The following is a 23,717-nucleotide window of genomic DNA, read 5'->3' on the forward strand; positions in this document are numbered from 1 at the left end:
ACACAAAGTACAAAGTTTAGGAGTATTTTATATAAGGGCTAAGTTTGAAATTTAATTTATTAACAAATTTAGTTTTTCTTTAAATTCCTAATTTATCCTCTCTTTTTTTCCATTAAACGAATTTTACCCATGAGGTTTGCATTTAATAGCATTCTTAGTTCATCCGTTAATTTTTCCGTTAATTACTAATGAAAAGTTGACGTGACACCTATTTTTATTAAAAAAATATATTTTCTCTAATTTAATTTATCAAATTAAAAAATGTTTTTTATTTTTTAAAATTTTTCTATCTTTCTTCTCTCTTGCTCACCCCCTTCTTTCTCCTCTCCTCCTATTTTCTTCCTTAAACATCACTAACAACCGCTGCCATTGGAGACGGTCTCCTTCCTCTCTTTACATTTTACTTTTCTTCTTCTTTATTCTCCTTCCCTTTTTCTTCTCTTTTTCCCCTGCTCATTTCTCCCCTTCTTTCCTCCATTCCTAGTAAAAGAAAATCATATCAGAGATCCACGACCACCACGAACAAACAACAAAGTCCCTTCGTTTTCTCCTTTTGCTTGAGTTCAATAACAGAACCCACCACCAACACAATCGACGACACACTTCAGCGTTGGAGCTCCTAGCTCCTAGAATGAGGTAGTTTGTTTCCACTTTTCTTTTTTTTATTTTTTTTGGTGAAAATGAAGGGGAAGGAAGGGGATATCAAAAGGAAGGAGGCAGATTAGAGGAATAAAGGGAGAAAGAGGGAAGAAGAAAAAAAAACTTCCGCAGACTCGCAGTGGGTGACAAGCGGAGAAGAGAATCCAATGACTCACAACCAACACGATCGATGTAACACTTCAGTGGTTGGAGCTACGGAACGAGAGAGTTTGTTCCTGCTTTTTTAAGTGAAAATGAGGAAGGAAGAAGAAGGGAAGAGGGGGGACGAAGAAGTTAGAAGGAAAAAAAACAAAAACTAATCACTGGGGATTGATAGTGGGTGCGACGATGAGCAGCAAGGGTCAAAGTATATCCAGCGATCCACGACTAACACAATCAATGCCATGCTTCAGCGATGAAGCTCCTTGAACAAGGGAGTTCGCTTTTTTGTTGTGAAAATGAAGAAGGGGAAAGGAACGAGAGGGGAAGGAAAAAAGGAATGAAGGAAGAATTAGGGGAAAAAGTTATATATATGTACATGTACCATGCATAAGAAACCATGTTCCCACACAAGCATCAAGGACATCAAGTACAATCTATAGAAGCACAATTTTTAAAGAATATTCTCAAGTGAAGGCCCAAATCTAGTGAGTAATGAAAATCTTTGATGTAAAGAAACGATATTGACATAGATGCATTTTCTATCAAATAATAAATAAATGAAGACTTACATTCGACAATATTCCCTCAGCTCTTGGTCATCTAACTGCAGTTTTTCACCACTGTCTCGGCCTTTTTCATGTAAATCATCAAGCTTTGCATTGAGATCCTGTATGCCCTTTTGTAATTCCTTTACATACTGCGCATGCTTTCTCCTTTGTTCTATTTTCTTATCAAGATCTTTTCGACTTCTCTTGATTTTTGAATTTATTCGTGATGTTTCTTCTTTCAATTTCAGAAGCTCGGGTTGCTGCAAAGCATGGCAATAAAAGAAAATTAATAAATAAATAATTTTTTTAAAAAAAATGTTTGTTGAATAACCCTAGCACACATGTTATTTAAAAAATTAATGATCAAAGACAAAAAAAAAAAAAAAAATTCTTAACAGTGTTAAGCATTAAGCAATAAAAAGGGTTCACAACTGCAACAGAAATGTAATTTAAATAAAAATTATTTATTTTATTTAAATCATTTTTGCTCTTGTTTAAGTACACATCTCTTGTACTTTCTTTTTATGCATTAATAAAAAGTATGGTTTCCTTTTTTAAAAAAAATGTAATTTATACTGTCCTGCACACCAATTCCTTAGAAGTAAAGCTATAAACATCCAACTTACATTTTTGAGATGATTAATGTTTAAATAAATGTCTTGAAATGAATTCAACAAAAGAAGGCTGGCATACTTACATTCTTATCGAGCTTATTACTTCTGTCTGCAATTCTCTTCTCGCAGTTACTAATTTCCTTCAAAAACTTAGCTTGTTCTTTCCTCTTCTTCAAAGCTTCGTGTTCAAAACCATCAATTTGTTGCATGACATCATCACGATTTCTCCTTTCAGCTTCAAGTTCCTCATTAAGTTTTACGAAGTCCTTTTCTATTACAAATAATTGCCACAAGAAGTAATCTTTCTTCAAAGATCTCTGCAGACAGAAAAAAGATAAAGAAGAATGGAAAGAAAAAAATTAAAAATTTTAATTATTTAAAGAACGTTCCACAAACTCCTAAAACTGTATAAAGATACTATACAAGAGAATAAGCAAGACGTTATCTCAATGCAAGGGGAAAAAGTATTTAGCTGGACAGACATTGAGTATGTGAACACTTGACACTTGTTCAATGTACGAATTATTTAGCATGCTCAACGTATTGAGAACCTCAGGTTGCATACCAGTTGATCTTGCAAACGGAGGTGTTTTTCCGCTTCTTCCTTTTGCTCTTTCTTCTGCTTTCTTTCCATCACAATAGTCTTCTTCTTCTGATACGCAAGTGCTGAATTTTCTTCAGCTTTGGCTTTCTGCTCTTCATACTCCTCATATTCTCTCTTAAGATCATCAGATCCAGAGATCTGCTCAAGAAGTCCAGTAAGTTCTTTGGGATTCTTGGATGCAATGGACTCTACATCGCCCTAAATGAAAAAGTATGTTAACAAGGAATGCAGCAAATGTAAGGCTAACAAAAATGAAGACTCAAAAGTTGTTGAGCCTGTGAACAGAACAGGAGCTCGTGGGCTTTCTTAAATGCAACATTTTGCAATTCATGTAGCACATAGATTGAAACATGCAACTATTCTTTTAACGCATCTTTTGCGACCTTGAATATCAATATCTGATACAAGAAATTGATATTACAAGGTTATTGGCCAGCCTTGTTTCATGTAGCACATGGAATGAAACGTGTCTGGCTTTAAAAAGTCCACTTCCCGCCCAAACGTAAGAACTTTTGTAATTATCCATTAGGTCTCATCTTGCTTGATTGGAACCCTTTTCTTTAGGTTAGCTCCTTCTAGGGTTGGTTTCTTTTGTGTGCCCTTGCACTCTTTCATATTTTGACTGCAGATTGATTTTATCCACACACAAAAATAATTTAAAAGAAATTAATCTTGGCCTTCTTTTCAAATTTTCATCTTCAAATTTGTAAAAAAAAAATTGTTTGCTAACTCATTTTCCCTAACTCTTTAATGTAATGTTCCAAGCCAATTTTAATTTGTACTAGATTGTACTATTTTCATAAATTCTTTTATATTTGTAAATGTATGGTAACTTGCGCGCATCTAAATTATTCTCACATGACAAGTGTTCTAATCCACTACATTTGGTTGTCAAGGCAACTCGTAGCCCGTTGGATATTAAATCCTAGTTAGGTGGCTACCATGACTTGAACACATTCCCTCTAAATTATTTATCATTTACGTGGCCTTGGTTGGCCTGAAAACATGCAGCAAATCTTGGTTGGCCCTAGCCTCTCGCCTAAAGATCAGATTCTTTGGTCGAATGCGGTTAAAGCGTTAATTTCAGAAATTTGGTTTGAACGTAATCAGAGATTTTTTTCTCGATAAACCTTTGGATTGGACGAAACGTATTGGATCTACTCGTTTATCTCGTTTATTAGCTTCTTCATAGAGCTCCCAATCAAAGTATCTTTGCTGATTATTCTATTCAATACATTAGTCTAAATTGGAACGCTTTTATTTCTTCATTGTAATCATGTACTCTTGGCATGAGACTGTTTTGTATTGGGATATGATGAGAGTGCTATGGTTGTGTCAACTTAGTTGAGATAACCAGGTGCATCTACTGATCCTAGGATTTTGTGTTTTAACATTTAATTGTATCTTTAATCTTTATTACTTGATGTCTATATGTACTTTGTGCATTAGACTTTTTTCATTATATCAATGAAAAGCTTCGTTTTCATTTCAAAAACATTTACGTGGCATTTATCGACTCTAATTGACTGTGGCTAACCCATGGTTGTTATTTTTAGAATTTTTGTTTCCATGGTCTGGTAGAGAACCATATAACTGCCGGCATCTTAAATATGCCTTTATCTAACGGGCTGTAGTTGATGATCTCAGGTTAATTGCTAAGTTCAATATTTTCAGTTGCCACATAGATATGGAAGAGACTAAAATAATAAAATAATGAACTTTTAGCCTTGTTCAGATAACTCAGGAAACCGATTGATCTATAAACAATCTTTTCCAAAATTAGGATATATATATATATTAATTAAGCTATTTTTTCATGAACAGAACTGTGAGACGAAAAACAATTAACTAAAATTACTATGAACCCCCGCGATTATAGGTTTTGAGAAAATATATTGCACAAGTATATCAAAGTTTGGGGTAAACCTTTTTATAATTAAAAAAAAAAAAAAAAAAAAAAAAAAAAAAAAAAACACGAGAAACAAAGGTTGCAGAGTAAACCTGAAAAACAAGGAAATTCCGAGCCTTGACAAGTATTCCAAGTGACCTCAGCTTCGAATTATACTCATCCCAGGAGACACTCTTTCCATCAATTCGATACTCGCTACCGCCTGCGTTTGTGATCGTTCTGGTAAATTGCAGCTCCGACCCATTTCCCATCTGATAAACAAGCCGAACGAACGCCCTCCGTCCCTTCTGTTCCTTCTCCCTGTCATCGTAAGCGTAGATTAGGTCCTTCAACTGTGCCCCACGTAGTTGCCCAGTCCGTACACCAAGCACGAAACTTATGGCATCCATGAGGTTCGACTTCCCAGCTCCATTGGGGCCAATTATGGCAGTGAAATCATAAAAAGGACCGATTGTCTGATGACCCTTGTAGGATTTGAAATTCTCTAGCTCCAAACGGAGGATCTTGCCGGACGAAATCAGGGACGGCATGGTGTGCAAGGCCTTACATGTAGAAGGGGAACAAACTCAGAAAGAAAAGTACAGCTAAGTAGAAGCAATATTCACAGGAACTAGGGAAATTGCGAGTAGCTAAACAATCAAGAAAGAAGAATTTTCAAAAGGGTAAAAGAAGAGTTACCTGAAGACGCGAACTAGGGCTTCAATTAAGGGAGTAGAAGTAAGGAGCAGTTCAACAAAAATCAGGCGTGGAGAAAGTATCTTCAGTGGAAAACAGAATCCCTTCCATGGAAGTGAGAAATTGAGGAAGTGGGGAAGAAAGATCGGGAATGTAGAGGAGAGAAATCCGCGGAAATTGGCGGGAGAAGGTGTTTGGTAGAGATTTTATTTAGGCGTTGAGATAGAAAAATGTCTTTCTTCCACCCGCTCGCCCAATTCAATTCCCTAAAAGAATATTATTGTATGTTTTCTATTTTTTTTCTTTTTTTTAATGCAAGTTAGACCACATGAAATCAAATATCTTATCTCAAATTAATAATATATAGATAGTTGAGTTATGTTCATGTTGGTCGTGAATAATATTATTATCAATATTTTTTGTCTTAGCAATGTCAACTGGGCAAAACAAGCATAATTTAGTCATATACATGTACCCTCTCTTAAGGTCAGGGTTTGATTGTTGAAACCTTGTCGTTTGTTTGGTAAGGATTCAAGATTCTCATAAAATGTGCATCTAGATTATAATGTTTACTTTGTGGTAATATAAGATGTCCAAGCATTTAAAGATGCAAAGAGTTCGATGTCATCCTAAACACGAGGATTTTAGATTCTTATGTTGTGGAAATCTTTTTTTTTTATGTTTTTACCCTTCGTATTTTCTTATATATATGGCACTCCTATTTTATATGCATTATATTATTAAAATAAATATCTTCAACCATATATATTAGGGGTGAAAATTAATTTAGTTTTTTCGATTTTTTTAATCAACCTAGAATCAAATCAATGTTAAATAAAGAACAAACTCAATTTATTGAATTTATTTGATTCGGTTTATTATCGATTTGATAACAAACTGAACAACTTACCTCGAATTTGATAATAAAAATTAAGATCAGTTGAATTATTCTAATGTTAGTTGTGAGTATTATCAATGTCAACATTTTTTTTTAGCGATATCATTTAGACAAAATAAGCACAATTTAGTCATAATTGGCATATACCATCTTTAAAGTTAAAGTTTGAATCTCCAACACTCGATTGTTGTACTTTAAACAATCGTTTATTTTGTGGGAATCAAAAATTCACACGAAACGGACATCTAGATTATAACAGATGTTTTGCAGTAATATAAGATGTCTCAGCATCTAGAGATGCGAGAGTTTTAGATGTCATCCTAAAACATGATTTATTTTTTTTTATATTCTCATGTTGTCGACATCTTTTTTTTCTTTTACCTTTTTACTATTCATATTTCCTTATATATATATATATATATATAGCATTCTTTTTCATATGCATTTTATAATTAAAATAAATATTGTAAATTGATAAATATCATAAAAGGCATTATTTTGATATATATTTCAGTACTTTTCTTTATGAAAAATAGAACTCTGCATGCTATTGAAACCCTTAAAACGACTTAATTGGATAAAAGGAGCAATCACGTATCTTCGAACCATCTAAAGTTAGTTTTTACTGTTTTAGACTAATTTTATAAGTTATTACAGAGGTTCTTAATTGTTTTGTAGAAAAGTGTAGAGATGCACTCGCATCCAAAAAAATATAATTTTCCAGATCATCGGCAGTCGTTAGTGGTTGCTTCTTTTTCGGTCCACAGTCATTCTTCAATGCCAAAATTGATGGGAGGACGTTGAGAGCTTGATTTGGTCTCCCCTTAACCACCTTCACCTATATAAAAGAAGTGGAAGCTTCCTTCTTCAAACGTCGACGAAATCAATTAACCCTTAGAAAAATTCTCAACAAATGCTGTCATAAAACCTTCAAAAATGAGAGTTCCTCTGAAGAATCATGGTTTTAGGTCATCTCTACACCATGAGAATGTATGTAGAGAGAGGATTAACCCTTGAAAGAGGTGGAATCCGAAGTAGTGAGATTTCACTTCAAGAAGTATTGTTCTTTATTTTCATTTCATTGCATTTTTTTTATTTACTACTTTCAAGAATTGAGTAACTCATGACTTTTGAATTAATGAAATTCATCCATTCAATTTCTAAGAGATTTAGTCACGTAACCTTAAAGCCTTGGGGCTTGAGTCTATGCCAACTCATCATGTTGCTTTGACCTTTACATTTCTTTTGTTGAGTTTAATGTTACCTTGTTAAGTTAATTCAACATGTTAGTAAAGTCATAATATTTAGAAGGTTAAGATAAAAACTGATATCACAAAGGAATATGAGCTAAAACCCCAGAGGTAGAATTATCATGTAACATTGGAAATGAGGTACACCACAAGAATTAGAAATTACACGAAATGATTTAAATTTAGTTAACCATAGAGATATATAATTAGCTAATTAGGCTCTTAAAGGAACCTGAGAACAATACTAAATATAAGAAGTTTTATATCTATGTTGGGTCACTATTGACGTGATGCGGTCGTATAGCTTGAGGTATGAAATCTGTTGGTTGAAATTTGACTATAATCCTGCTTCCATTTTTTGTTTGTTACGATTTCATGCACAGTACCCAAAACCACTTCCGTTTACACTTGTTAGCAACGATTTACTTTGCTTGTATTGTTTAAGAAAAAAAATAGTTGCATCCATCTTTTGGGATGTGATACTTGGAATACTTTCAAGTCTATTACTTGTTAACATTGTATGTTTTCATTAAACCAATCTTATTTATATTTTTACCATACATGCACATTTGGTCGATCATCACATCAACCATATATATTATGGCTAAAAGTCGATTCATTTTTGTCATTTTTAGAAAACCAAGAACCAAACCATTTGTTTTTTTTAAAAAAAAAAAAAAAAAGAAAGTATCCAAAACCGATGTCCAACAAAGAATTAAACCAATAGATTGGATTTTATTTGGTTCAATTTATTGTTGGTATGATAATAAATCGAACATCTTATCTCGAAATTAAACATCCTAACTCTAATTTGATAACAAAATTTTAGGTCATATGAGTTATTCTCATGTTCATCGTGAATAATATTATTGTTAACAATTTTTTTTTTGTCTTAGAAATGACATTTAGATCAAATAAGCATAATTTAGTCATAACTAACATGTATTATATCTCATCAGGTCGAGGTTTGAATTTATCATACTTGATTGATGACCTCTAAACAGTCATTTATTTGGTAGCAATCCAAGATTCTCATGGAATGTGCATCTAGATTGTAGTGTTTATTTTGCGAAGATGTTTGAGCATATAGAGATGCAAGAATTTAGGATGTCATCATGAAACATGGATTTTTTTAGATTATCGTGTCATGGTCATCTTCTTTTTACCTTTATACCCTTCATATTTTCTTATATAACTCTTATTCACGTGAATTTTATAATTAAAATAAATATCGTCTATAATAGGGGTGAAAGCTGACCAGCTTTTTAGCCACCTAATCAACCAAACATGTATATGTGATGAAAATATAGATGAGAATGGTCTTAGTGTAAGCATACATTGTTGATAAGTAATTAACGTGAGAGTATTCCAAGTATCACATCTCAAAAGACTATTTATACAATTCATTTTTTTTTCTTTAAAAAAAAGGTTTTCGATATAAACCAAGTGGGAACCAATAAAATGAGTGAGCTCGAGCAATATGCATATTATTAAAATAAATAGAAGATGAAGGCATAGATTTATAATCAAGTTTCAACCAAGAGGTGCCTTGAACTATGTGACCGCATCATACCTAGACAATGACCTAATATGGACAAAAAACTCCTTCCATTAGATCATGTGTCTAAGTTCCTTTAGAAGTTTTAAGTAGCTAATGTCTACATTTCTACCGTTAGCTAGATCTTATATTAATTTCATACAATTTCTTCATCCTATGGTATCCTTTATTTCTAAGGCTACACGCCAGTTTTATCTATAGGCTCTTAGTCTCATATTCTTTGTGAAATAAGTTTATATCTTAACCTTTTTAGCATCAAGACTCAATTAGCATATTAAATTATATGAGCAGTTTAATGTACAAGTATTGGGAATGTCCTGAAATTTGCAGTTCATAATATATGAAACATATTCTATTTTTTCAATAAAGTATTATTGGAATTGCATTCTATTATAAAATCCAATAAACGAACACATGGCTATAGTATGAATACTTTAACTTTATGTAGAGAGAAACGAGTTATAATGTATAGCCTAAAAGGTCTATAAGTATATCGATGAGATTGGATACTTTATCCTGGGATACTCTAGATGCGGCCCATTTTGTATACTGATACGAACGATGTGATCCGGAGATAGTTCATTTGGAGACATGCGAGTGGAGGCATCATATGCAAAAGATTGGACCATGAAATAGTCACTTTTATTTATAACGTTTATGGTTAAAACTGACTATTTCAATTCGATAACCTAGGGTAATTCGATCTTAATCCTGAGCTAATTATGAACTCCTATTTATTGAGGATTATTCTTTGATCTGCATAGCCTCCCATTTTGGGGATAAAATTGGATAGGTAGCTAGGGACATAGTTATGCATAATAAAATTCACTCCTACCCAATTTAGGGTTAACATATAGGTTGTTCTCTCAAGTATTGATTATTGGTCTTGAACAAAGAGTTTATGCCCTCTCATAATAGAGAGGGACATGGTTTATTAGTTGGACTATAAACCAATTATTTGATAAAGGATCAGTGGTGACTTAAGGAGCAAGATGTGTTTACAGGGGTAAAATAGTAATTTTAATCTAGCTGTAAATATGAACGACCTGTGAAGGATCAACTTACTAATAATGGTTAAATCAAGTGGACAGAAATACATGTGAGGAGAGTGCAACTATTGAACTATATTGGTATATCTCGGTAGCTTACGAATATTGATTAATTCGGATTAAAGATTTTAACCGATTAATCTCAAATTGAAGCTCATGATCCGTAGGTCCATAAGGTCCCTCTAACTCGTAAAAGATTAAACCTTGGATTAAAATATTGAGTGGATTTGAAATGTTCAAATTCATTTTTAGAGTTTGAATAATTATATTCGATATGATTAATGTTTAAATTTATTAAAATTAAACGTATTTTGAGAGTTTAATATATTTAAATGGTGGTTTAAATATTGATTACATGAATAGGATTCATATTTGAATTAAGTTTTCTAATAATTTAATATTTGATATTAAATTATTTAAAATTAAATAAATTTCAATTTTAAAATTCAATTTCAGAAATTGGATTTATGTTTTATTTAATGTAATCAAATTTTTGTTAAAAAAATTAAATGAAATAAAATTTAAATTGAAAATTGGTTTGAAGGTAGGTTTATCCTAAAATCACTCTTCATAGTGTATTTTTCCACAAAATAACACTTAGTCCACTTCAATAATATTATTTGAAGTGTCATTGAACTGATTATTGAAGTGCTTGCATGTTAAATTTGATTAAAAGGTTGAAGTTCAATGAGATTGATGGCATGCAATCAGATTTTTGAGAAAATTCTGCAGATAGTTATTTTTCTCTCAAACCTTCTCTAATTTTCCTTCCAATTCAAAGTTCCACCACTCAAATCCAAGGCTAAGAATAGTAGAGAAGATTCTTCTGGTAGTCTACTGAAGATTTGAATATCAAATTTGTGGAGATTAGCAAGGAAATGAAAGAATTCTATAAAGGTTATAAATTCTGAAAACCTCTTTGTATATTCTTGTGTGTTAGCATGCTTATGACTCAAATTAAGTGTAATTAGAGTGTTTAATAATTCGATTAGCTTCCATTTTATGCATGTTTGCTCTATTAACAAGATAACAATAAACTCAATAAATAAAATGCAAAGGTCATGACTGGTGGAGTTAGCATGCAATTAGCGGAAGCAAACAGAATCATTAAGCACTCTAATTCATCAATTTTAGCAACTAAGAAAGCATGTTCATAACAGAAAATAGGGTTTTGAGAAGTTACCTTTGAAGACTTTCTTCAATTCATGAAATTCAGCTCCAATCTCCTCAGTAACAAGGTATGGACCACCAATTGATCTTCCATCTATTATCTTGGACCTTAGATTGAAATGTGGGATTTAAAATGAGTAGGAATTTAAGGAATTTTGGAGAGAGAAAGAATGCATTTTCTAGGTTTGTTGAAGAACTTCTTCAAACCAGCCAGCATTCAGAAATACAAGAGCCCCATGTGAGCTCAATCTTGTTCAGTTTTGTGCAAGTTATTCATCAACTCGTCTGCATAGAAAAATGACAGCACCTATTTGCAAGATTAAGTGGATTTTGAGTGTTCAAGTTTGAAAAAACCCACTATTGGATTTTTCTAATTAAAAAGGAATTTCAATTGAAATTTCAAACTTTCTTTTCATTTTGAAAACTAATTTTCAAAATTAATTTCAATATTAATTCTATAATTAATACGAAAATTTATTAATTTTATACAAAATTAATTTTTAATATTAATGAAACAATTTAATTAATTACATTAATTTAATATCAAATATTAAATTAATTAAACATTAATTCCTCAATCATGAATCTCTATTTATGTAATATTTAAATCAAATTTAAATATTATCCTATTATCCAATTCTCCAATCTCGTTTAATTCGATAATTAAACGTTTAATTATATCATATATAATTAACGATTTTCTCAATTCGAATCTGAATGTTTCAAATTCTCTCATCACGCTATCTTAAGGTTTAATCTATTTGTGAGCTAGTAGGGGATCTAAATGGACCTACAAATCATGGGCTTCAACGATCCGAGATTAACCGGTTAAACTCTTTAACCCAAATTAACTAATATTCGTTAACTACCGAGTCACTCCACTAAAGCTCGATAGATGCACTCTCCTTACTGTAGATATATTTGTGTGTTGGGTTTTATGTCATAAAACTCACAGTTTGTAAAAGTTAAACATTCTATAGTCAATAAACTTATTATTCTATAAATTGCATACGTAAAAGTCTAAATCCAATAAACTAAGATCCATGACTATTAGATGAATACTTGAACTTTATGTAGAGACATAGAGATGGATCAAGTTCGAGTAAATAACCAAAACGGTCTATAGTACATGATTAAGGTTGGGTACCTTATTCTGGTAACACTATTGGATGCGACATACTCTATAGTTGTTACAAGCTGTTGTAAAGATACTACAAATGAAGTGATCCAGATTCATTCATGTACCGACATAAGGAGTTGAGGTGTCCTATGTAATGAGTTTGCATAACATCAGACCAAGGAATAGGTCACTCTTACTTTATAAACGTTGTTTACTATTTAAGACTGACTATTTCGCTTAGATGACCTGGGTAGCTCGATCTTAATCCTGAGCTAATTATGAACTTCTATTTATACAGGATTATCCTTAGATTTGCATATGTGAAGGTTGACTCAACAGTGATGGCTTAATAAGCTTCTTATTTCAGGGGTAAGACTGGGTAGATAGCTGGGAACGTAGGGTGTAAGACGGAACTCACGCCTACCCAATTTAGGGATAGGAGAAAGGTTGTTCTCTTAAGTACTGAATTAAGGTCTTGAATAAGGGGCCTCACCCTCTTACTAGCTCGAGAGGGATCTGGTTTAGTGATTGGATCATAAACCAATTGTTCATTAGAGGATCGGTTGGAACTTAAGGAACAAGACATAATATCGAGGGTAAAACAACACATTGACCCAATCGGTATTACGAACAACCTGTGAAGGGTCGACTAACTAGTTATGGTTAAATCATGTGGACACAAATATATCTATAGTGAGAAGAGTGCGACTATCAACCTATGGTGGTGTGACTTGATAGTTAATGAATACTGATTAATTTGATGTAAAAAGTTTTAGCCAATTAATCTTAATCGTTGGAGCTCGTGATCTGTAGGTTCATAAGGTTCCTCTACTAACTCATAAAACATGAACACCTTGAATTATTAAATTGAGTGAATTTGGAACGATATCAATTTGAAATGTTCAAATAGAATTTCAAATTGAAATTAAGGTTTGAATTTGGATAAGTTCAAATTCAAATTAGGATTTGTATAATTATATTTCATATAATTATTTAACATTTAATTTTTGAAATTAAACGAAATTGGAGAGTTTATAATATTTAAATATTGATTTCATGAATAAGATTCACGTTTAACATTGGATGTGTGATTAATTTAATATTTGTTATTAAATTAAATATATTTAATTAATTAAAAATAAATTAAATTCCAATTTTTAAATTCAATTTAAAGAAATTGGATTTTGATATTTTGGATTTGATTAATTGTGAATTAATTAAATCATTTTTGATTAATTTTTTGAATTAATTGAATTATGAAATCAAGAATTGAAATTGGAAGATGAACTAAGTGAGTTTTTCCCACTTTCTTCCAAGTAAGAGGTGTTCTTCGTACAAACACACACAAATCGCACAATGTTATGGGAGTAGCTGCTGACTATGAAATGCTTGCATGCTACAAAAGAATAAAAGCTCTCTGAATTGAAGAGACGTGATGGAATTTGGCTGAAGAAAATGGTTTTATGAAGTTCATCTTCATCTCACTCTCAAACCCAAATTTTTCCTTCACAAACTCACTCAAATTCGAGTTCCGCCACTCAAATTCAAGGCTGAGAATAGTAGAGAAGATCTCTTGGTGGTTCACTATCAATTTGGAGTTGAAAACACGTGAATAGCAGCTTGGATTTGGGAGAAATCATCAAAGGTATTTTCTTCTAAAAACCCTCTTTTGAATTTATGAAATAACATGCTTAGAATTCAAATTAAATGTAATTAGAGTGCTTATTGATTCTATTTGCTTCAGTTGCATGCTTGTTTATTCAATCATTGTGTCCACTCGATATAACCATAATCAGCAAGTCAACCCTTCATAGGTTGTTTGTAATAACGATTGAGTCAAAAGTTGTTTTATCCCCAATATTACATCTTGTTTCTTAAGTCCCACTGATTCTCTAATGAACAATTGGGTTGTGATCCAATCACTAAACCAAGTCATTCTTGGGTCAATGAGAGAGTGGAGCCCCTTGTTTAAGACTTGGAGTTAGCACTTAAGGGAACAACCTCTCTATTATCCTTAAAAGCGGATAGGAGTGAATTCCATCTTGCACCCTATGTCCCCAGCTATCTACCCGATCTTACTCCTGAAATAGAAGGCTTATTGAGCCGACATTGTTATGTTAATCCTCACCTATGCAAATATAAGGATAATCTCAAATAAACGGGAGTTTATAGTTAGCTCAGGATTAAGGTCAAGTTACCTAGGTCATTACTTTTAAATAATCAATCTTAAACAATAAACAACGTTATAAAGTAAGAGTGACTTAGTTCTTGGTTCGATATTACACAAACTCTTTGCATAGGACGCCCCACTCTCGTGTCTCCACATGAATGAATCAGGATCACTTCGTTTGTAACACTTTACAATAATTGTAACATCTAGAAAGTGGACCACACCCGATAGTGTCCATATAATAAGGTATCCAGTCTTATTTGTATACTATAGACCATTCTGGCTATTTACTCAAACTTTGTCTATTCTTATGTCTCCACATAAATTCAAGTACTCATGTAATAGCCATGGATTTTAATTTATTGGATTTGGGTTATTTCTAAAACGAAATGAGCAATTCATGCCTTCAATAATAGCTTTATTGAATTAAACTTCAATAGCTTCTATATCGATTAACACAATATGTTTATTGTTTACAAACCACAGGTTTTATGACATAAAACCCAACAATGACAACATGATGCATTGGCATAAACTCACCCCATAAATCCTCGTGGTATCCATGTGATTAAATCCCTTAGAAACTTAGCCCATAATTAGATAAGAATTAATAGATTTCATTAAATCCAATGTTTGGTTACAATGTAGGAAAATTAAGAAATGATAAGGAAAATAAAAGAAAGACAATGAAGAACCAGAAGAACAAATCTATAAAGAAAAAAAAACTGGAAATAAAGTACTCGAATGGAGGCAACAAACTAAGGTACTCTCTAGGATGGATTTGATCCTTTTTAAGGTGAATCCCACTCTACAAAATGTTCTCGTGGGTAGGGTTGACCTAAAGAAGCCTACTCTTCAGAGGAACTTTTATTCATGAAAAGTTTAGGTTCATTTGCGTAGGCTTTCTTTAAATGAGTGATTATTGATGATCCAATAGCCTTCGTCCATTTATATAGACCAAGGTGATTGAGGGATGACTGAAAATGGTGTCTTGAGTATTTACCAAGCATTTTTGGTGTTGAATAACAATTTAGATTGAGATAATAACAACCATGAACGATTAGGCACGAATCTAGAAAATTTGGATTTTTATGCGAGTGCATCAAGAAAAATTTTTGCAAAACAGTAAAAAACCTCAATAAAAGCTTATAAAACTAGTCCAGAACAGTGAAACCACAATAAAATTCATGGACAAGAAACTTATGTATACTTACTGTTGATGTCAAATGTTGGACAAGAAAAAACACACATAATCTCCATGTGACACCAACGGTAAAATTGTAATTTGAAGACAAAACAAAGAGAAATGACTCTGATGCTAAAGTCAGAGATAGAAGTATAGAATAAAGAAGAAGTCAAAAGTTTAAGTTTTAGACTAAAATTTGGATCCCAGATCCCGTTCTAGTTTCAGTTACTTCATATGGAGCCATAATGATGTATTTATACATAGAATAGGCTTACGTATTTCTTAAGTAAACAAATCCAAACACATGTTGGAAATAAATTTGGGAATTAGGGTTAGTAAAAAAAACCATAAATGAAAATAACAGAGATTTGACAGCTTGAGATTGAAAGAAGTAAGACTGACAACATATGTGGTTAAAAAAGATTTGTTCACATAAATATATACAAACTATTCTATCAATGAAATTTATGGAAAATTTAAGTATTGTATTGAAATGAAACTTCAAATTTCAAGGATTAAAAAAAAACATTTTAAAAATTTTAGGGACATAATTGGGTTAAGTTCAAGAATAATGTAGTTTTTGAAAATAACGACAAAAATAGGGTTTGGAGATTTTTTTTTTTTTTTTTTATTTTTTAAAATAAAGTGGTTGAAGAAATAAATTTTAGAAATAAGGTTAAAGACCAACCTATTGACAAAAATACGGTGAGTTTGGTTGTGATAAAAACCGTGTACTCGATACACGATTTTCATTAATCATGTCACGCGACCAACGTGGTTGCCAAGTGGCTGCCATGAGTCTAAGGTCCACGAGTTATTTATTTATTTACAATTTTCTTTCTTACGTGACCCCATCTCTTTCTTTGGTGAAAGGATTGGAATAAAAAATAAAGGAGGAAAAAATGTGGAATATGGAATATGAAAATTATAATTAATTAAAGAAAAATGAAGAGTTAATTATATGAAGAGGCAGCGGTAGACATTGGAATATGAAAATAAAGAGGTCGACGGTTGTAAAAATTGGAATATGAAAATTTTAATGAATTAAATAAGGAAAACAAAAGGGTCAATTTTGAGGAGATTTTTTAAGAAGAAAGAGAAAGAGAAGAAGAAAGAAAATAAGAAGAAGAAAGAGAAAGAGAAGAAGAACCAAAAGAAAGAGAAGAATAATAAGAAAGAGAAAGAGAATAAGAAAGAGAAGAATAAGAAAAAATATAGGCTTTTTACATTTATTGATAATGGAGTTTTCTCCATTTATGCACTATGGAGGTCGGAGTCATGCTCGAAGGCGGAGGCAACGGTCAAGGTCGAAGTCGTGATCAAATGCAGAGGACGGTATGTTGTCAGAAATAGAGGGCTTAGGAGAAGGTTATACCTGTAAAAGGAGACAGATTTTGGGGAAATTTTTGAGGAGTGGAGGAATTCATGGACCATGTCCACAATTTCCTTCATGTACACATGTATCCCTATCTAGCAAAATTTGAAGCCACGCGGAGTTTAAATCGTAGATCGGATATACGATTTAAGATAAATCGTGTATCGTATACACGTATTCTTATATTTGTGCATCGGGTCCATGATTTTCCGATCATATTTTTGTTGATATTTTCCCCTCAACTCTATTCTCACTACAAGAAATTCGACTTTTTCCAATAGAAAGTTTTGGGAAAAGCCAAAGAAACTATCGAGAAAATCTTTCCCGAAGAAAATTTAACCGTCGACAAAGTCGTTGGGAAAGCCCTGTCGGGAGAACCTTTCCCGACCCAAAAAATTTTTAATCGTAAAAAAAAAAAGATTTTGCGACCAAACAAGAATGGAGGATTTCTCCCGACGCCAAAAGGAACTATCAACAAAAGGTCTTTCTCCCGATGGTGAAAATAGATTTTCACTGTTGGGAGAAGTAGCTTCTGCTGACGGTTTTTTTTTTTTTTTTTTTTTTTTTTTTTTGTCGTTGGGAGAGGGTTACTTATATCGATGCTTAGTTAACGATTTGACCATCGGAAAATATTGGTTTTTTCAACGGTTGCCTATTTTAGGGTCGGGAGAAACCTTTTGTCGATGGTCACCAATTTTAGCGTCAGGAAAAAATTTTAAAAAAATCATGAAATTACACTTTTTCCTGACGCTTGTACCATTGAGATTATATATTTAGGCGTCAGGAATATATATATATATATTTACTAAATATTTAACTTTTTTTTAAACGAATATCATGCCTGTTTGAATCTTACAAAAACTCAAATAAACTAAAATAAAAGTTGATAAAATTAACTAAATGTCTACAACATTAAATAATATCCACAAAATATTTTTGAATATTGTAAAGTTATCAAATAAACAACTACTAATAAGATTGTCTTAAACGTTACATAATCTCCGCAAATTCTTAACCCCCAAAATACATTACATAATATCCACAAAATATAAACCACAAAGTACCTATAAAATAAAATTCTACAACCAAACTTAGCTTGTCGGGAGATGTATCTTCAATATAAATCTCAAGATACCTACAAAATACAAGTTGAAATAATTTCAATGCTAAATATACCATATGACATATACCAATCTCAAAATGAATGTAAAACTTAAAGCCAACTTAAGAACATTAACAAATTGAAATAAATCAACTCATATTTACCCATTTCAATCTCAAACTCAATATATAACTTAAAGCCCAACTTAAACTAAACATAATTATACATTTACCCCTATACCAACTTTAAACCCAACAAAAGAACATTGACAAATATAAATGATCTTTATGCAATCTCCTCCTCACTCACTTTAACCTCAAACTTAATATAGCATGTTCTCATCTCAATGTCAATATAAAACTTAAAAATAACTTTACATTTACCCTTACACCAACTTTAAATCCAACACAAGAACATTAATAATTTTGACATATACTCATTTCAAGCTCAATATAAAACTTAAAACTTAACATAATTTCACAAACTCAATTTGACATATACTTATCTCAAGCTCAATATAAAACTTAAAACATAACATAAGAACATTAGCAAATTGAAAAAAAAAAAGTACACATTTACACAATATTTACACATTTTAATCTCAAACTCAATATGGAACTTAAATCTCAACTTTAACTAAAACATAACTTTACATTTATCCCTACACCAACTTTAAATCCAACATAATAACATTAACAAATTCAAAAGTACTCAATACAATCTAACCCTCCTCCCCCAATCCACAAACTCAATATAGCATATACCCATCTCAAAATTAATCTCAAGCTCAATATATGACTTAAAACTCAATGTAAGAACATAAAAAAACTCAATATACCATACACTAACTATACTTTTTTTAATTCCAATTTATACTACACTTCCGTTTTTTTATCACGTTTCTCTGAATGTTTGCTAAGCATGAAAAAAGTTTAACAAGTTCACCCTGCATAAGATATTTCCTCCATTCATGAAAACTAAAGGAGGTCGACGTTCCACTTTTCCATCATATTCTTTGCTCCTACGCCAACAGTGATTCTCTGGAAGGTAACGTTGATGCCCTATAAAACATCGTTTTAACCTTAATGATGACGTATCCTATTTACAAATAGGGCATATTTGGTAACCATTGGTACTCCATCCTGATAGGTCACCATACACAAGAAAATCATTAATAGTCCACAACAAACTCGCGTGCAGTTTAAAGTATTCGCTGTTAACACAATCATAGTGTCACACCTTCATTTCATAACTCTTTTAACTCTTCAATCAATGACTATAAATAAATATCAATTTATTTTACAGGAGATTTCGGCCCGGGTATAAGAAAGGAGACAAAGAAGTTTGTTTATTTCATGTACTTCCAAGGTGGCAAATTGTAAGGAATAAGCAATACAAGCCACATATTATACAAAGTACTCATATTTTCGAATGGATTAAAGCCATCTGAAGCTAGTCCTAAATGAACGTTTCGTGGGTTTAAAGCAAACTGAGGAAACTCGCGATCGAAATGCTTCCATCCTTCAGTATTAGCTGGATGTCACAACACTCCATTTGTTTCAACGCGTTTATCTTTATCCCACATCATCTCAAATGCACAATGTTTAGATACAAATAATCGCTTTAATTTCGGTATTAAAGAAAAATGCCATAAATTTGATGTGGGATCTTTTTGCCTTTTCCATCGTCAATATTGTACCGAGACTCACCACATACTAGACACAACAACTAATTAACGAATTCTTTCCAATATAGAATGCAATCGTATTTGCAAACATAAATAGACTTATAACCTAGTCCTAAGTTACACAACTTTTTTTTTAGCTTCATAAATTGAACTAGATATAGATGCTCTAATGGGAAATGCCTCTTTTAACAATTCGAGCAATAGATCCAACGACTTGTTCGTCCAACCGTTAAAAACCTTAATATATATCAACTTCACCAAAAACATCAATGGATATAATTTTGTACAACCAGGGTACAACTGATTACGTGTTTCATTTATTAAGTCTTCAAATAAGTTTGAATTGTTTTCTCTTTTTTGGGCATTGATATGCATCTCATTCTCATTATTTTCTTCATTTATATCGGTAATTGGACACTATGTGTCATTTATAATATTCAACATTTCATCTTCTTCATTCACAATATTTATCTCTGTCTTACTTAATCCATCATCATGTGTCGATCGAGATGTGTGACTCTCATATCCCATAGATAAGTCGACTGGGTTTCCATGTTATATCCATTGATGATATGATGAAGATATTCCATTGATGATTAAATGTCGTTCAACTCCATCTATTGGCTCCCACATTGCATTCATACATTTTTTTGCATGGATATCTTGTTTTTCCCAAGTTATTAACATGATGTTTTGCCACTTCAAGAGATTGAGCTACTCCTTCGGCATACTCGGTGGATAACTTGTCTCTAATCTTAATCTACTCTTCATCCAGTCTTAAGAATATATTTTTTGACGCAACACGAACGTAATATACACAATAAGTTAAAACCTGTATGACTTAGTCAATTAATTGAGTTATTTTCTTTAAGAACAATATTAGGCAGTGGAGAGACAGATGAGTAATTAAAACTTATAGTTTTGATTCATTAAGTTTCATTCAATTTTTGATGGAAGAGTTGTTCTTCTTTACAACTCTTAGAGTTGTAATTGATTATTTTTAATTAAAAGAAATTTATAAATTTTTATCTTCCTTGAAATATTTTCAAAAAGAATTTGTTTTTCAATATATTAGGACAAAAGGAAGTGGACCTATTATTCTACAATTCTAAATATACATATAATTCAACCAAATATTAATTCCAAACTATTTAACAACGATATTTAACCACAAAATAACACTAACATACAAAACAAACCAATTAACTCAACATAGAAAAAAACAATTAACTTAACATCCAGAGCAAACCATTGAACTCAACATCTAAAACAAACATATTAAATCAACATACAAAAACAAACCAATTAACTCAACATCAAAAGTAAACCAACTTAATCAACATACACAATAAACCAATTTAATCTAAAACTTATCTCAAATTTCAACTTCATATTGAGACATACAAATATGAAATTCAAAATAATATCTAAATCTATCCTTTATCTAAAATTAGTTTCAAGCATATACTAAGATTCATACGAATATGCAATCTAATCTTAAAACCTATCTAACATTCCAACTTAATACTAAGAACTACAAAAAATATGAAAACTCGAAACTAATCTCAAGCTAACTTGTTTATCATTCACCACCCAAAAATAAGTCCAAATCCCTAAAATTAGTAAACAAACCACCTTAAATTCATCCAAATCATTTTATATTTCTAAAATAAACAATTTAGACAAGTAAAACATACACAAAATCACATCCACGGTTGAAACTAGGTAGAGGAATATAAAATAAAATAAAAAAGTTATATAAACTAACACGTGGAATTCGTCCAAACAAACATTGCTCTCATTGTGTCGAGAAACCAATCTCATGGTATTTTTGGGTTTGATTGAATTTTAACCTCAATTTTTGTAAATTGAAATTTGAATATTTTTAGAGGTATTCAACTGCTTTAGATTTTCTTTTGGTAGGTTGATTTTTTTAGAGTAAAAAATAAGCCAAAAAAGTTGAATGTTGTGGGTTTTTTTTAATTAAAACAAACCCATAAATAGGAAATTGAAGGACTGCATTTCTGCCAAGGGTGAAGACGAAGGTTGTAATGACCCTAGTTTCCTACTACATTTCAGGACGTTATTTTATGCATGCATAGACTTAACCGTACAATTTCTTTTTATATCATTAAACAAAAGAGCCAAATTTTATTCAATAAGCTCAAATGAGCAAATATATGAAAACATAATTAAGTAATAATAAATAAACTAAAACAAAATAAAATAAAATAATTTACCATTCGGGGTACCCCTAAACCCTACTTTAAAAATGAAAGAAATTAAATAGTCAAATAATAAAATTGATGTATTTTACATGAAAGTGTAAGACGCCTAACTTCTAGACCAGATTTCAAAAACATGATACTGGGTGCAGAATGGCCAGGACATGGATTTCTCTTGTCATGCGCCATTCTGTCATTACCCTTATCTGAAAAATAGGGAAAGAAAAGGGTGAGCATAAAGATATACTTAGTAAGCAGCCCACTACTGGGCCCACTCAGTGATCTGTTAGTCTTGGACCCAAAATGCACAAGGACATCATAAATATAGGCATAGACATAGGCATAAGGGGTGAACCCGAAGGCAAGCTTTCATAAGTAGTGACACAAAGGTTATGGGCATAAATACAAGTGGTGATCACAAAAAGGACATCGTACATAAACATAGGGTGTGGGCCCAAAGGCTCACACATGCAATGTGCATAGCCCAATGGTACATTAACAACCACTAAAATCTCATATAGACATAAGCATACAAACATTCAGTACAATCTCAGACATAAACATGCAATCAAGGCCATGAGTCGACATCAAACTTTAACACCGCTACTCATACATCAACTTTATCACACAGTACTCATACATCAACATTAGCACCCTATTCCTAGCTTACTCATGCATCACACCTTATCACAGTGTTCAGTTTACTCTTACATCCAATTTATATAGTATTCTAATACGTCAACTACAACTACCCATATCAGATTCCATCACAGATTACTCGTAAATGACATAAAAATTGTCAGCAGACTTAACAAGATCTTAGGGCAACCGCAGTAAACCACTTACCTCAGGATAACGAACTATCCCAAAACGAGACCTTACTCCGCTCGCAAACTTTCTTCACCGTTACACATTCCTGAAACCAATTGCAAAATCCATAGGTGAACATTAGCTTAGGCCCAAGAATCCCCAAATGGGTTGCGAACAAAAAAAACTGAACTTACCCCAACAGACCACTCGGTCGGACTGCCGTGAACCGACTGCTACCAACACCGACGACAACAGGCGGACAGAGAACGGCGCTTGGAAGAGAAGAATCTGGCGCGACTGGAAGACCCACGATCGAGCGGTGGCTTGGATAACGGCGAAGACAATCGCGCTGGAAGACTCACGATCGACGGCGGCGCAGTTGACAACAGCGAGGAGGCGCGGGTCATTGGAGGTCGAGCTTCGCAGCGGCGCGAACCAAGGCTTTGGCTAGACAGCGTGCGGTCAACGACGAAGAAGAAGGAAAAAAACGATCAGCTGGAGACCCACGGTCGACGGCAGCACGGATATGCACAGAGAAGGGGGGCGTGCGGCTGGAAGAGGAAGAAGAAGAAGAAGAAGAAAAGAAAAAAGAAATCCCTTTTTTTTCTTCGCACGCAGCCCGATGACCTCAATCTTTATAACCCTACTTCCTTCTTCCTTTTCCTAAATTAACCAACTTTTTTTTAAAAAAAACTTTGGGGCGTCACACTCTTCCCCCCTTTAATAAACTTTCATCCTCAAAAGTTCTAATCCTGGAAGAGATCTGGATGCAGTGCCCTCATCTTGTCTTCTCGCTCCCAAATTGCTTCCTCAAATTGATGATTCTGCCACAGAACCTTCACTAGTGGAACCTCCTTGCTACGCAAAAATTTCACCACCATGGCCACAATTTGCGCGGGCTTCTCCTCGTATCTCAAGTTTTCATTCAGTTGCAAGGGCTCAAAGTACACCACATGAGACGGGTCC

The 23,717-nt window shown here is 32.6% G+C and overlaps 1 protein-coding gene and 1 long non-coding RNA gene across 2 annotated transcripts in view; both read right to left on the reverse strand.

The window, feature by feature from the left end:
- Positions 1-5,433, reverse strand: part of TTN8 (Structural maintenance of chromosomes (SMC) family protein) — a 46,014-nt gene extending 40,581 nt beyond the window's left edge. The window contains exons 1-5 of the mRNA XM_039042258.2: positions 5,155-5,433; positions 4,569-5,018; positions 2,529-2,765; positions 2,047-2,280; positions 1,371-1,609 (exon numbers count right to left, since the gene is read on the reverse strand). Coding sequence (XP_038898186.1) covers positions 1,371-1,609; positions 2,047-2,280; positions 2,529-2,765; positions 4,569-5,006 — 1,148 coding nt within the window. The 5' untranslated portion in view covers positions 5,007-5,018; positions 5,155-5,433. The remainder of the gene's footprint in view (positions 1-1,370; positions 1,610-2,046; positions 2,281-2,528; positions 2,766-4,568; positions 5,019-5,154) is intronic.
- A 12,414-nt stretch (positions 5,434-17,847) lies between these two features.
- On the reverse strand, positions 17,848-23,409 carry LOC150033738 (uncharacterized). Its single transcript, XR_016532348.1, has 3 exons — positions 22,946-23,409; positions 22,788-22,857; positions 17,848-18,062 (listed from the first exon to the last, which is right to left on the reverse strand). It is a non-coding gene; the product is annotated as an uncharacterized LOC150033738 (long non-coding RNA).
- Positions 23,410-23,717: the final 308 nt, after the last annotated feature.

The sequence above is a fragment of the Benincasa hispida genome, chromosome 9 (assembly GCF_027475165.1).
Source record: "Benincasa hispida cultivar pf3 chromosome 9, pf3_genome.v1.1, whole genome shotgun sequence".
NCBI lineage: Eukaryota > Viridiplantae > Streptophyta > Magnoliopsida > Cucurbitales > Cucurbitaceae > Benincasa > Benincasa hispida.